Source organism: Bombus pascuorum, chromosome 1, assembly GCF_905332965.1.
Source record: "Bombus pascuorum chromosome 1, iyBomPasc1.1, whole genome shotgun sequence".
Taxonomy (NCBI): domain Eukaryota; kingdom Metazoa; phylum Arthropoda; class Insecta; order Hymenoptera; family Apidae; genus Bombus; species Bombus pascuorum.
Genome location: NC_083488.1, coordinates 13,254,610 through 13,271,471, shown reverse-complemented (window position 1 = coordinate 13,271,471; position 16,862 = coordinate 13,254,610). Strand labels below are relative to the sequence as shown.

The window sequence follows — 16,862 nt, the reverse complement described above, 5'->3', positions numbered from 1 at the left end:
TTGAGTTCCTTTATTTGCCAGAGTACTCCATTAAACTCCAACTCTTTGACAAGGATTCTTAGACTCCACCACGATCTATTTTCCGCTCTTATTTTATCTCTAGAATATATGAAACAAGTGATTTACGAAACTGTAACAGGCTCGTAGCAAACAGCGGAGTAAATAAGGTGGCTCAAAGGTAGATACTATGTCAACGAAATGAAAGTTAAAAAAGTCTCACTAGAAATTCGTCCGGTATAATACCACTCAAATCTTCAACGTCTCCCTTTCTTCGCACAAAAGCAAACCACACTTCACGGTACAAAGGTCGGTTTTCCTAGCAGAAAAAACAGCCTGAATTTCCACGTGGAACATGGAAGCCACGCAGGAAAAGCTTCGATTGTCCCGACGGGGGTACGGTACACCGCGATGGGCAAACAAATTTGTACACGGGTTCGCCGTTTAAATCGGAGGCGCGTTCATGCGTGAACCCACCCTCTTGAAAACGATTCGATGGCGCGGGCAAACACACGAGGGGGTTGAACGAGCCTGACGATCGAGGCCCGGCTGTTATCGATCAAACGATCGTTTCACGGATTCGAGAACGCAAGGAAAACTCTCGGGACGATGTTCAGATGTTCTGTGTGTCGGACGCATTGCGGCATTTTCCGGCCAACGAAACGGGGATTCGATTTACGTTGAACATTCGTAGTTGGCGAAAAAGAAAAAAAGAACAGAAGAAACGAAAGAGGAATTTCTGGGTGGGAAATACGTATATGGAGGAGTCGCGTGTACCTGGGTCGTACTTGTCCGTCGTACTTGTCCGTCGCCTTGAATTTTAACTCCACGGTTCCTTAATCGGGTCAAGAGCGATCCAATACTGGTTGAAACGACTTCGAGATCGAATTAACGTAATTACGTGAGGAAAATTTGTGCCGTAGTATAAAAAAGGTGTCGGAAGTTGAATCAGTGACCTTCGTTTCTTTTTTATTACTACAAGAAGCGAACTTTCAGAAACTCTGGGTGTCGTTCAATTAATTGGCGAGTCTTAATATCGGCTGAGCTTTCGGAAGATAACGAGGATCCGTGTCGAAGTGTTTTCCTAGGAAATGTAATTAATAAAATAGAGAGGATGGGCACTGATCGTATATGTTGCACTTGAAATTTTTTCGTGCATTGAATCGGGTTTAATCCTCGTGTTAGAAGACTCTTATATAATTCTTTTACGTGATTTGATACATTAGTGCAGTTTCGCTGCTATTATGTAATACTTTATGTACTACAATCGCGTTGAAAGCTAATTTTCAGACGGCTACAAAATTGACTTTAATAGTGTTTCTATTAGTTTGTAAATAATCCATTACTCGTAAATTCTCTTAACTAAACTAAACTTTATGCTTCGTATATCCTCCAACTTACCTCCTCGTTATCTATTCATAACTCTTCTTCAGTTCAAGTTTTAAATTCACCCTTTACTATTTACACGGAAAACTTTATTCTCGACTGTTACCAAGAATTGTACCTGTGTCTTATACCACTCGAGATAATATTGTCGCGAGTTGCGGAAATTGCAACCGAATAAGAATCTGCAGTGCGTAAACGTTTCTAACGGCTAGAAATGGTAAATTGCTGATTGAAGCGAGATCGACACGAGTAGTGCACTCGGAGACTTGGCAGCCCGGTCGGCCTCTTGTCCCTCAATCTTCTTCTCCTTTCCTTCCGACTTCTCTTTTTGCATCTCTCGTGCTCGCAGCGGCACGAGACGAAAAGCAAATACACTCTCCTGCTGTCACAGCAAGGGCGATATTCGAGAGCGTCATGGTCCCTGATTATCTTTGATCTTCGACCCGCGGGCTTATCAAGAGCCGTGTCAGCTGCTTCGATTCCGGTTCTCCTACTGTAAAACGTTCTTTACGAACACTTTTGCTTGTCCCATACGCAAAAGTCGAAGTTTCAGGATTACTTCGAGCTTCTGTTAAATGTAAACGAGAATATTTTTCAAGTAAATAGTTGTTATGTGTAAGAAATGACAATAGATTCATGTTATGATAGGAGAATAAGAAATTTCATTGAAACTTCGAATGAAGTGATATTTTAATATACGAGTATGATATTAATATTGTAAATTAAATAAAATAGAACGTTTCACAATGACACTGAATTTAAATATGTACCGAAGTTAATCATAAAACGATCGTGTTAAGGACGTAAAAGTTTGAAATTTAAAAGAGTCGGTCTCGATGTCGACACTCGAGTCGGATTAAAAACTCGTAGAGAAGAGTAAAGCGTCGACTTTAAAAATATAAACGATCAAATTAGGCTAAGTTACAAGAAGTTTTAATGGAACAATGGGATAAAATACTTTTTGACTGGGTTACGCGATTAATCGAGTCTGTGTCTCGGCGATGTGTCGCTGTAATTACTGCAATAGACACGGTCGAAGGATAATGGTAACACCATTAAACTATCTCAACTGTATTATACAGCAATTATCACTACATTCGCCATACGGAAGAGAGCACATAAATGCTCTAACTCCCCAAAGACAAAATCAAGAAACAAATATCAAATTAATTCCTACTTTAATTCCATTATCATAATGATTATAATTTCCCCCATGCGTCTATTAAATCCACCAACGAAAATTACAAATTAGAATCACGTACTTTATACTTTTTGTCGTTATGACAATCAAGGTAGAAACGAGCGATCGTCGAGCCTCCTCGCTGTCGAACAACATGGTCGTCGACGTGACTGCAACGACTCCTCGATTCGAGGATATTTTGCTGTCACGGTTAACGTAATTCAATCGTCGGCGATTCGCCGTTTGGCCACGACCGTCGGTGCTCGATGCTGAAATATATCGGGGATATTCGAGTGGCCGGGCCATTCCATTGTTCACGCATACCAGTTAGAACGATGACTGACATTTCATTGCGTCGCTAACATCATTGAATGTCGGCGTCCTCGACACTGCCAAGTGCCGTACTCGTAACGCGTTATATTACTACCGCTTTGCGGCCTATTTAATTAGTTCCGGAGCTCGGTGAACGTTATCTGAGCCCCAAGCGATTAAACATCACTCGTTCAACGATGCTTTCTACCGGATTCCACGATTCCATGGCTATCAAAACAAGACTCGGACGAAAGTTTGATGAATCGTGCTAGTTATACACGAGGAATAATTCTAGATAATGTCACGAATCTCGTGTACAAGAAGTTTAATTGGTATCTGAGTGAAAGAAAATAGGAGCTCGAGAATAGCATGAAAATATTTGAAGTCTGATATATTTGTGGATATTTTACGGTACTTCGAAGAATCTTGAGAATTTCGAATTTTCAAAAATTCTACAAGTTTCAAGGAATAGTAGATCTAGAGATTACAGGGGTTTCAGAGTATTATGGCGGGTTCACTAGGGATCCGAAGATTCCAAGTGATTTCAAATGTTTCAAAGATTTCGGAAGGGTTCTAAGGTCAGAAGCTTGGAAGATTCTACGTACTTAGGATCTTCCATAACTTCGAAATCCCTAAGTCTTTGAATGGTTGGTTTCTCGGATTTCAGGATACATGCCAATCCTAGAAATCTTTCGAGACCATAGAAGTTACAAATATTTTGCACTTAACGAATTTACGATATGCAATATTAATAATTAATTATAATGTAATTTGCAATATGATTTTACGAAATTATCAAGCTACACGCACGTCTGTATATTTATTACGTAAGGAATGTTTATTGAATGTACTTCTGTCGCGATAAAAAACATAAACCCAAGAATTACGCAATCGAATACATTTTAGGTACTTATTTCTTGTTTCATTGTTTTCTGAAGAGTAACAAACATTTCGATGAAGAGATATTCGAATTCGATCAATTTGGGTCCATTGGCTATTTTAATGGCACAATGGTCAACCGATAAGGTTACGTGAGACGACGATCACAAAGCACATTATGCAACGGCGAACCGAGTTTGTAGTGTAAACCTAAACCAAACCCATGCACATGCTACGCACATCCGTAAATGGAGATGTATATTTTGCCTCATGGAAACAAGCATCGTTAACGAACTTGTCGTATGTTTTGCGTATACTCTTCCGTTCGACGAGTAAATATGCAATTTTGTTGACTAGTTGCACCGACCACTTCCTTTTCGAATCACAGGTACAATCGTTCGAAACATTCAAAGGAAGTTTCGCATTTCCTTTCAATATTTTTTTCTATTTAATATATTGACAATCATTGAGGTAAAATTATTTGTGTTGTCAAAAGTTGCAGCTGGTCATTGTTAAAACAAAATCATATCATTTTATCAGATAACAAAAGATGTAAGGACGTTCTATAAAGATATACAAAGATGTATCTATTCCAACATCCTTGTTCTAATGAATAATTTCTTCCGTTGTTTGAAATAATATGAAATTATAAGTATAGTTATCAAAACATTTGTTCTGAATTTCTTTAGAATTATCTGATTCTGCGGATCTGTTAAATGTCGGATTGACGAACATCGATTAAATCTTCAAAACATTATGAACACCAATGCTAGACAAAATATCGAAAGTGAAAAGCGAATGTGGGCTAACGAGCATCTTCTAAATAAATTTTCAATTAAAGGCGTACCGTACGGATACATGTGCCAAGCCTGTTCACGTCAGAAATTCATTTCGTCCGAAGCGTTATTTTACTTAATGATTTAATGAATCTTGTCTGCAATGTGACGCCTGACGTAACGTATAAATTATGAAGCTCAGTCGTAGTCGAGTGGGGCATTAAAATTTTCATTACTAGAATCAACCGATCGGCGTAATCTGCAACTACAATCGCCGCTCTAATTCTTTATTCAGCAGTGGCATTCAAGCTGACATTCAATGGATGCGACGTCTTTCGTCAACAAGCTCGTTTTCCTTTAATTTAAGATCAAATATGTATAGACATTCTTGTCATCTGTATTTTGAAATTTATTTTTTTAAGCCTGTTTTCTTATTTTTTACTAGCTGTTCGCAAGTTTCAATTTTGTGAAAGTTCAATCCATTTTCCTATATATATTTAACGACCAGATGAAATCAATATTTTGCAGGTATATTCTATATAAAAATAAAGAATTGTTAAATAGTAAAAAATAATACATACACGATTTTATTAGACAAAGTTTAGTATTTTAGCTGGCTACTCAAAATTCCTTTAATTAATATTCATTATCGCGAGTAATTTTATTCTTTATTCTCAATATTCGACGAAGCGTACAATTAAATGAATATTACTGTACCAGAAAAATTATGTAAATATTCACTATCAGGCGTGTAATTCGTAATTACTCGTGCTTACGTTCGATAATAATACGAGTTGAATAGTAACGCGTCTTTTAGTCGAAGCGTCACTATTTTACAAGGAGCTCCATCTTGCCTTTGATACCTTTTTTCCTTTAGTCTGGATATCAAAAAGGATCTGTGAATCAGTGAATATCCATTTCTGATAAATTATTCAGGTCCGACGAAAGCGTCCAAGATAAACTGCCGTCAACAGAGGACAAGTGCGATAATCCACCTCACGGAATATAGATTCGCGATTAATCAATATCGGACGAGGTGTCCGATTCAGCGTAACGTCAATTTATGTCGGCAATAAAGAAATATCGTTATTCGTTTCTAGCTCTAATACGATTTTCAAATAGACGAACAGAAGAACACGAAGCAATTTGTAAATTTAATTTCGCCACATATTCAACTTTCTTATTTAAAAAAAGAAATTCTTCTCTTCTAGAGACATGTTAATATAAAAGCTGTATTTAGAATTGCTTTTTTGCTTCAAATCACATTACTAAAATTTGCAAAATATTGTATACTAATATTATATAATATTTGTTGTAATATAACAAAATACAAAAATACGATTTCTTTAGAAAACATTTGGAGTAATCTTGTTCGACGACGATGTTCAATGATTTGGCGACCATAAACGATACACAGCGTGCGTAAATTTCAATTAGGACACGATTCGGTTATCACGGACGATCTCTTGAAAGAATCAGCAGTGTTACTTTGACTGCGGGTTATCTGGACGTATTGACAAAACAATGCAGTTCGCCGGTATCGTGTTCGTGGAAGGGAGAAGCTACATGGAATCACGAGGCTCATTGCCAAATCGATTGTCGTGCGCGTTACATCTCCACCGTTGTTTCGCAGATGGACTTGTACCAACGTGTGTTGCACACTCGAGCATTAACGTGTTACGTCTAGTTACACTTGCGACCAATAACGCGACTATCCATTGTTCGACGTTTTATTTAATCTCTTCGAACGATTCTCTTCTGTCTCTCACCTTTTCTTTGTTATTTTTTGACACGCATATTTATTGTGATGATTTTCAAAATAGCTCCACACACATCTTTTCCTTATTTTTGATATATTCTAACTTTCGTAATGATGATTTTCCAAGTAATACCATTTTTCCTTTATTTAGGATTTGAATTTAGCATTGTATTAGTAAAAATGTTGGATAGTTTGTATGGCAAACAGTTCCAGAAAGCATAATGAAATATTATCTTGCAATCATCTTTTATGTATATTGCTATATTGATTCTACAACCTATCTTTACTAAATGGATCCTAGATTAGTGCTTTGGTATACCGGAAAATAGCAATATCAGGTACCGAAACGACTACAAGGCCACTTCTTTGGCTTTCATGGTACCACGTCGAACCGTGTGGTACCAGCTGGCTAAACTTCGATCGTATCTTTCAGAGCTAAATGTTGTTCCCAAGGATCCTCCTCGTTTCGTGCGCGGATCTGTAAGCATATTATATCGCGCGCGTTTCTGTAGGCTAAAGTACCAATAACGAGTTCTTTGCTTGTTAACCGTACAACCTCCAGTTCGGTGTGGATATCGTGTTCAACCCCGTATTCTTTTCAAAATGCCACGGATCTCTGTGGTTTGCTTTATTGCTGAGTTGGCTGCGATTCAATTTCATCGACTTGATCTGCTGGAAAAGCCAAAAATCTATATTTCTTGTACAGGTATACGACTATGAAGAATCCTTTTCGTGCATTTTTTAATATCTACGGTGAAGAGTTATTAAATTCACAGGATTTTAATGAATTAAATATTCTTCTCTGAATTTTTATATCACCTACAGCTGTTATAAAATGCAATCTAAAGTCGACGTAATGCGATTAAAAATTTATAATTCCTCATTTCTGAGATATTTCGGATTATAAATTTTCCATAAATGGAGCGGAATTTATAACGAAATACAGGTCAGCACATCGTCGATAATTGCGGTGATTCTTTTCAGAAATCACGTGTGCAATAAATTAGCCCCGTTTATTAAAAAGGTCTATAGTTACGGTGTATGCCTGTATTTCGCAGGCTGAAACAGCTGAAACAGCATTGTTATGCTAAATGTTTTAATCAAGATCTTTTGTAGTTGTTCACTGTTGTTCTCACAACTGCAATTATAACTGACTGCGCATAACCGACTGCCCAATTCTCTGTGCAATATCGATGCATATTTTCTCGTGACACGTTCTTTCGTCGTCATCTTTACGATTTAAGAATCGCACCGTGAATACAAAATATAACAAAACTGAGACAACAGCGATAAATGTGCATTCCGAGTCTGCAAGGAAGTCTGAAATATTTTTGGAACAATAGTTCTAATGTTAAACCGCCAAAATTTTTTTGCGTTGAAGCAATAAAGTTATTTAATTGCCTTTGATAAACGCGCGATTTTGTTTGCAGGCAATTGCAAAATTGTAAAATTCTTGAGCGTTTGGGAAGACCATAATTTTCCAGTGCGAGGAGAGAGCAAATGTGCGACTAAATGTGCGCGTGTACGTGCACACGCTTTTCCAAGTGCATAGTGCGCAAATATGTAATTTCAGAACAGCCTCGCAATAAATATCGTAGCCGTACAAATATAATTTTACAATTCCGCAATCGTATCATTATACGGGTCATCGAATATTTCAGATGTATCCGCATTTGTCATTCTCCTGGCTCACGTACTTGGCGACGCGTAAAAAGTTTAACATTTCATTAACGCTCACCGATAATCGTTCATTTCATACCAGTTTGCAATCGTAGAACGCTTAGATTCATACGGATACACATAATACCTACATTATGCATAGATACATAGGTACATTACTTTGAATATTATCGAATACAAAGGAGGTTCAATTCGAATAACTGAATTATATCATGTTCCACGCTACACGAAGCTCGCAACAAATTCAATAATGTCTCCAATATTTGTTTCGATATGATCAAACAGTTCTAACTGCCTGTTATTATATCTCGTATAGCTTTATCTTCATTCAAAAGTAATACAAATATCTACAAAAAAATCATATTAGACGATAAATATAGGTATAAATAGTATAATGGTATAATATATCAGAGTATGAGAAGAAATTGACGAGCCAGCGAGAATGTACGTCAGTTGCAGTAAAATCACGATATCTATCTCGTTCAGTAATCTTCAAGAAAAATTAAAGAGACCCTCGATGGCGTCTGGGGACGAAGGGTGACGCGAGTCAGCCAAAATTTTTGCATGTAGATTGTTAACGAATTCGGGCCCGCGAGAGCACAGGAGAAAAAGCAGCAAAAAGAGCGGAAGGCAATTTCGACTTTGACCAGATACATGTCTCGGCGATAAAAGTAATGAGATCCATTATAATGAGGTAAGCTGTCGCTCGCAAGGGAAGTATCTTTTTTCGCGACTCCTAATCTATTCTGTCTCTGTCTGGACATTCGTCGAGTCTTAATCTTCCATCGTTATAAACAACCTATGTGATTAACGGTATAAATTTTAACTAATCGTGGAAAGTTAATACCGAACTCGAAGATATAACGTTATACTAAACGACTTTTCTAACTACTCTTCTACGTCATAAATATTATAATATAAGTTGCAACACGTGCTACACATAGCGGTATTTCTAGATTATAGTGAAACGATACAAATATTTGAAACTAGCAACTTTGCCTCGATATAAAGTCAAGCTTGTCAATTTCTTTTACGTAAATTCCATTGAAGCGAGAATTTATTTACAGCATTGAGGAACGTCTTAAACGCGTTCGTAAAATTGCCGGGAAGGTAGAATAAGAAAACAAGGTAGAGGACGTTCAACGGGGCGTGTAATTTTTTCTCGAACGCTAAGAAATCTTTGGTTTTTCAGCTATTGCGCATTCTTATACTTTTCGGAAGCAGCCGAGCACGAAACGCAATAGACGAGAAACGATAACATCCGATCCATCTACTTTTCCGTAATTTCACAGACACCGCTTAACGTTAATGCTGGATTGAAATTCGTAGAAACGCTTTGAGTCGCGTCTTCTTCCGTGTCGATGAGTTTTCGTAAAGGGAAACATAAACGAAATATCGAATACGGGGGAAACACGCAGAAATTGGCCAGTAAACGAAAGAAATTGCGCGTGTGAAGGCGAACGGGGTATAGAAATTGGCGAATTTCCGAACGATTCTGCGGAAAGATTTAAAAGATTACGTAGAATGGGTTGAATTTGAATGCAAATGAATTCTTAAGCCGTAGAATATGAGAAAGTTGATCGCGAAAAGTCGCGTAATAAAACTCAAATTTTTTTCCGTTGCATTCCCTGCTACTTGAAATTTTTATTCGTCCTTTCATTTTCTCTCCTATATTTCTCTCCTCTTTTAATAAAGGTAAAAAAAGAGAGACGTAAGTTTCGCACGGAAATTTTTACGACTCAATCCGTCAAGTCGGAGAAAGGTATTTTATATTCTCTTCCCGAAGAGGGGAAAGGAATCGCTACCTGATTGTGGTGTATCGGGCCGGAAATACATCAAGAAATATTTGAACGTCTACACGGGATACGCGGCGGTTTTCCATTTCAATCCTGAAGAGACGAAAAATAGAAACGCGGGCAGGATTTTCATTTGAAATTATTCGACAACGTCGAACCGAGCCTGCCCCTGCCTTACATTCTCTTCTTTCTTTTCCTTTTTATGAAACACGCTGTCAACATTTCCTCCCTTCGGCCGTAATTTTGAAACCAAATTTTAACAAAAGACTCGACTTCATTCGCCACACGCCGGAAGAACTGCCGATATCGCCTTAATGAAATTCCCCACGTTCCACGGTTGGCCATAAATTACGCAGCTTAATTAGATTAAAAGTGGATCTCGGTTATATTCGAAGCGTTCCAAGGAGGCAACCGTCACAGCTAGCCAAAGAAATTTCGATGATATAGTAAAGGAAGCGAGTTCTTTGGAACGGAGAAATATTTTAACGGAGCGTATGCACGTACGGAAAATTCAGTTTTGAAAGAAGAAGAGGTCAGAAAATGGTGGCCCATCATGCTACAAGGATCCACAAGCGTAAAAGAATAAAAAGGCCCCGCGCTGTTGAAATTTGTTGGATGTACGTGCAGTAGTTACGGTATCGTTGCGTTGAATAAATTCGAAGAACAGCCGGCGATCCTCTGCGTATCTCCAAACTAAATCGAATCGATGGCTGGTACGCTTGTTACGACGGATCCGTCTTGTTTCATAAAATGAAATTCTGAATTTTTCATCCCGCCCTCCATTAAGAAATTGATTGAGACAACCCGTGTGATATTGGATTAGGTACTTCCACTTTTCCACGCTGCCTCGGCTATTCTTGAAACGTTATTGCTCGTAAATCAAGGTTCCCGTTCCGCACGAAACACGCGCGATACTTCATTCATAACGTTACTAATTTTTAATTAGCTAATAAAACACTACAGCTATTACTATGAACTTTTTGAACAAGCGCAAACATAATCAATCTTCCATCAATGATATATGAATTGTTTAGAAGCCACGTTGATTAATTTCACAAACTGGGAAGTAGAGAGAATTATAAGCATTATTCTTTTAAATTTATGTTAAAATTTACTACGTAATTATCGCCATGAAGGTAAGCTATATTTTTTTAATTGAGCGCCAATGAATAAGTATACTCATATAATAAAATTCGGAAATTTACAAACACGAAATTCACAAAACATGAAGTCGATTAATTTGTTTCATAAATAATAATAATATAAGAGAATCTTCCAAATAATTCTCAACACCTGCTTCATCAATGAACAAAATATCGGCATGACTGTTTCAAGGTTAAACAATTTCAAGATCATTTGAAAGATATTCGTAGGTGGTATAACGTCGCGCAAGAACTCCGCACATCTCGGACATCCGGTTCGAATGGAATAGCCGCGTAGTCGGCGAGTCGTGTTTAGAGATGCACGTGACGGAAATACCCTGCATTCTTAACGTTGACTTTCTGTGGACGTCGGGTGGGCAGATTTTCCACGGGTAAGCTGTGTGCTACGGCGGGGAGCAAAAATTACAAACGCGAGAAATCGTGTCTACATCCGATCCTGACGTTGCTTAAATCGGATTAAGGAACGGTAGGCCACCAAAATTGCTGTCACTTACATCGCACATTATACGCGGCTTACAGAGAGGAAAATAAATTCGAAATACCGTACAAGCTGTTAGTTACTTTGTCCAGGATTTATATGAAATTATAAAACTTAAAGTGTTTCATACGATACTACTTCAAACGTAATTAAAACATCTCATTTTACGCGAAAGACTATCACTTTAAATTATGATCAAAATTTCGCTTTTAATTCGAAGTGTAAAATATGATTGAAGATATTCACATATTATTACCATCAGATTAGTACGTTAATTTCGAATTCCAATTAATATTTAATTTAATTATTCCGCAATTCGTAGAATATTATAACTGCTTCTAGTTCATTTCAGATAGCGTTTCGTAAGAAAGAGTTTTCGTAATGATGTATATATACATATCCAAGGTGGAAAATCTCTAATAATCATGGAGAATTCTGAGAATATTTACCGAGCAGTCTGGCATGATAAAAATAAACAGAAACGAGGGTCCGAGATTTGCTTGGCTGTGAAATTGCCTGAGCGCGAAGGGAATTTTAATTGCGCCTATTAATGGAGCTGCTGGAGCAAAAATAAGCCACACGATATCAAACATTATTACAAGGGACATCGACGACACTGAGAAAATGCCGAACAAAAATAGCGCCGATGTAAGCTGTGTAAAGCGAGATTCTTTATCAAAGTAGCGGACAGTGAACTGAAAAATCGCGTAACCTTCGTTTGATAGCATAATATAATTATAATTTATAGATTTTACGACTCAAAGTCGTTTGAGGATTGTAAAAAAATAGGCAAGAATATTTCTGATATGAAGAAATAATCATACTAAAATTAAAATTTCGTTCAACTAGAAATGTTGATTTTGCGCAATTTCAGTGGTTGATCGTTCTCATCATGCTGAAAATTATTATTAACGAAGAACGTAAGGGCGAAATAAGATGTCCCAATGTTGAAACGTTAGCATTATCTCGATTTTCGCAGGCTGTTATTCTCGATGCTTATTCCAGCTGGAAATCAACGTATTCTACGTGATCTGCGTTTTGAATACCACAGTTGTGTATCCAAACGTGAACTTCCATCCCCTAATAATCATCACGTACAATTAACGTTTTCTGCAACTCGTTTCCTAATGCAGTTCACAACCACGCAAATAAAATGTCTTATATTTTTCTCTCCATAACACCTCTCGAAATCGCAGTCATAAAGATAATATTCACACGAACATTTCCAATATTCATGGTGTCAGTAAATTACAATACTAAATAAAAAAAAGAAAGTTCTAATTTCTATAAATAATAATAATAATACTAACAAAAAAAGATACTAGTTCTATTCATTCACATTTAACTATATCTACGCCGATGATATCAAATTAGATTAGAAGTCTAAGAGCGATCTAACTTGCAAGGAAAGAGATTTAGCTCTTTTCTCGCGCATGTCAATTATTGGAAAACGAGACAGCAGGGAAAATGTACATGCGATTGCTCTAAGCACCCACCAGCTGTGGCCAGCGGACCGTGAGGTAGACTTTGGCGCGGCCAAAGAGCCGCAATCTTCGTAATCTCCTCAGCTTCTTATCGTTAAAGCCCATCCCCATGAAGACGGGCGGCACACGTGATCCGCATTGGCACTCCAGGTTGCTAACCGATTATTTTTCACTACGATAACACAGCAGCTCATACAACAGAGTACAGATCACGTCTAGACTGCACAACCCCTTTCGATATTTGACGTCGTTTTTCACTTTTTGAAGTTACTCTCTCAATTAAAAACGTTTCGTTGAGCTTCTTATCGCGATATACTAAAATAATACACGTAATAGATAAATAAAATAATAATACTCTAAATTTACAATGTCATCGTGAATAATTATATTTCACATATCGTTACATTAAATATCAGTATTTTCTACATTTTTAAAATAAACGTTGGTAACGTCTCAATATTTTTCTATCAATATACTATTTTCATTCCTGGATTAACGTCAAACTTTCACAGAGGGTTTCTTGATTCCCCGTTCAGCTGATTCGGAAAAGGTTCAGCCAACTGTAAAGTTGAATTTTCAAGGCAAAACGCGCAGGTGGCGACCGTACCACGTGAGTTCCGCGAAGGAATCGTTAGATTTGTGACCTTGGAATCGCGATTCAATATGCAGCGACCATTGTGCAGCGCAATCCGACCGCGCGCGCTCCCTGCATAATCGTGACGCATATCCGTGTGACGTTGTCCGTCGAATACTCTCTTTTCCCTTCACCGTTGCGCGGACTTCGAAAACGAAACTGCACCCATTAACGTTTACCTATTCACAGTGTTCACACTGTTCGAGGATGTTCAACGTACAATAGCACTCGTATGCTTAAAAAATCACATTTTCCCGCGATAAATACGAGAACCAAAATCCCGGACAGCGGAAGCTCGATAGTGACGTATATTATTCACGAAACTTCTGGATTTTCAGCGTTAAAGCTTATTTATCTATCAAAAGAGGATCTACTTTGATTAATTATCTAATAACCTTCGATCTCTGTCTTCAAGTTATGATCGCAACAACGAAACGTCTGGGAATTTTGTTCCTGAAAGGATCTCTCGATACAAGGCAAAATGAAAAAAAAAAAAGTAGAATTTGGGATTTGTACGATTATGCAAACGTAAAAATGTACACTGGCCTCGCGAGAGATGTTGTCTCAACAAGACAAGGCAAAACAAGAGGCTGTGACGTTCGCGGGACTACGAAGCTGCGGACGAACGTTCCCGGAAGACAGGAACAGATCCCGCGTGTTTGGATCCGCGCGAATGACTGCCAGTGCTTTCGCTCGGCGGGCCATGGGGTGCCGAGGGATGCTGCCAGCTGGGTTGGACGGCGCAAGATCTACCCCCACACGCGATCCACAACCACCCACACCCCCAGCCACGTTCACCACCGCTAGCCAGACGTATCTCCGGTGCAATTCAGCCCTCGCCTTCGACCTCTCTTTTTGCTTCAAAACAACTTGATGCCCACTATAGGAAAAATCATCCCCCTCCCCCTCTCCGAATTTCCCTGACAGTGACAATGATGACGGCAACGAGGAAGGCGACAAGGTGCCAAGGCTCTGCCAGAAAGCCGGATATTACCACGTCAATGAATATTTGAGTAGGCTTCGCTTTCAAGGTGTTCTTCGTTCGAATATACCGAGATTAACGTTCTAATGTATCCTCGTTGCTTTTAGACACCTATCATAAGACACAGAGTAGGATATTTGCAGCAATATTTAATTGTAATTTGGTTTTGAAAGTTACACTGCTAAATATAGGTATTAGGATATTTATTGGTATCCAGCATAAATTGAATATTCTCCACTGCTTTCAGTTTCGAATTATTTTATTATAAATCTGGTATTTCATTTGTATCATACGCATCTCATAATAAAATACAAAATATTGTGAAATTTGTTAGAGATTTCCAACAAATAAATATAACGAGTCCTAATACTCTGTTGTCTTAATGTACTTGCAAGTATTTTATTAATTTTGTTGCAAATTTTTTATCTATTCGATAATAGACTACGAGTACTTAGTATGTTTCTCTGTACGTAAAGATTTAAAAAGCAAATAAGAACACATACAATAAAGTGTAATAAGAACTTTTGGTTTTTACAAAATAACAACTGATATAGATTAGTCAGGATCGATTCGATTTGATACGTTTGTAGTTTTTTAATTACATGGGCACTGTATGAATCAGGAACAAAAACGTTTTTTGTTTTTCGATATCGAATGCGTTACGGCCATATATGTCTATGGTTGTGAGTAACGATCTAACCAAATTGAAATAACGACTTCAATAATTGTAACATAATTGTATCATTTTACCGAATAATTGTTACCGTTCGCTAATGAAACCGTGAAAACAAGAGCCTCCCTGTCAAGTGTTTTTCATGTTGACGCAATAAACGCTATATCAAACTCTTCGTTCTATTTCAATCAAATGCGTGTTATTCTTGCATCCTGAATTGAAGACGCGAGCTCGGTCTATCCGTTTGTTCTACGCGAGATAAATATTTATTTATAACAAATATCGGTATTGTCGAAAGATCAGAAATTCCAGTTACGAATTCCTAGAACGGTATTTCTAGAAAGGTACTCTTAACATCGAGCATAGGAGAACTGATATCTAATTCTCTGTTATATGTTCATCCTGGAAGGTACGTTCACGTAGCTCTTACCGTCATTTAGTCTAGCCGAAGTAATCCCTTTGAAAAAAAAATGAGGAAAGGAAGGGAAATGGCGTGGCGGAGATGGGAAAAATACGGAGATCTCGTGTCCAAACAACTTCTCAGCTCATCTTCCTATTCCTAGGCAGTGCGCTGTCGAGGAAAACGGAAAAATAATCCGCTGGCTTTGCCTGACAGAGCGTAAAAAATGTGCTTCTGAAGACGTCAAAGTACAAGAAGCTTCGGTATATTACGGGGATGATATCCTCGATAACATCCAGGCCTTGTCTTCCCCTTTCGCTCTTACCACTCGATCTTCCCAGAATTTTTGCCTCGACATGACGTTAAACGTCATTGAACGGATGGATTACGAAAGTTATATTCAATAACTTATTTACTGTTTATTACATGTAACTTATTAGGTATTTTATATCTATTTGTAAAAACGTGCGTTGAATTCGATCGTAACGTGTTGTTTGTTTTACATCAATGGAAACGAAGTCGGGCAGTGTACTAAAATTAAAGTATTACTCTAAGAAGAGAATGGCGTAAGAAATAATTACTTGAAAAAACGAATTCAGAGATAAAAGCGGCGTTCATAAAACACATGTTGAATTCTTTCACTTTTAATCTCTGTTATTGCTCTTTTGCATACTGATTTATCGTAGTCGGGGAGAAATTAGCGGGATAGAATCTCGCTTTTGCCCGTCCTGAGTACTTCTTTGACACGGCGCAGGAAAACTAGCATGGGAGGATTATTCGTAAAAATAGTAGAGAAAGACGAATCTCGGTACTTTCCCTTCGTAGGAAGAATATCTACAAACTATATCAATTAAGAACGCCACTTACGAATTAAAAGGATAAAAGATAGCTAATTCGACGAGAGAAGCTTGTAATTTCGGTAAAATTAAGATGATGTTCATTCGAAGAAGATGGATGATAGTTAAAGAAATAGCCCAGCACGAAGTAACTCAGATTGTCCTCCATCAAACGCTACGAATTTACTTCCCCTCTATTTTCCAGCCTTCTTTCCCTTGATGTGTGCGGTGATGTAGTGCGTGAAACGCTTTATCCAACTATTACACGAGCGTCCGTCCACTATCTCCGAGCGATCTGCTCGACCAAATGGGAAAGCCTCGAGGAGAACGTTTATCTCTAATCGATCTCGATATATTTGAAAGGTCAGGGAACACGAGATAAAGGTTAGAGAACACGCTGCTTAAAATTTCAAAGCGAATTACCATACGGTCGAAGTAAATACGAAT

The 16,862-nt window shown here is 37.9% G+C and overlaps 1 protein-coding gene across 22 annotated transcripts in view; it reads right to left on the bottom strand.

Annotated features, from left to right (window-relative positions):
- The window catches only part of LOC132905038 (disks large 1 tumor suppressor protein), a 523,073-nt gene that overhangs the window by 159,876 nt on the left and 346,335 nt on the right, over positions 1-16,862 (bottom strand). The window contains exons 1-2 of one of the 22 annotated variants that reach the window (XM_060956093.1): positions 13,920-14,210; positions 12,903-13,205 (exon numbers count right to left, since the gene is read on the bottom strand). The exons of 19 other annotated variants lie outside the window; for them this stretch is intronic. In XM_060956093.1, coding sequence (XP_060812076.1) covers positions 12,903-13,001 — 99 coding nt within the window. In that variant the 5' untranslated portion in view covers positions 13,002-13,205; positions 13,920-14,210. Of the gene's footprint in view, positions 1-12,902; positions 13,206-13,703; positions 13,890-13,919; positions 14,211-16,862 lie in introns of those variants that run through there. 2 more of the 22 variants (XM_060956103.1, XM_060956113.1) reach the window with 2 other exon arrangements.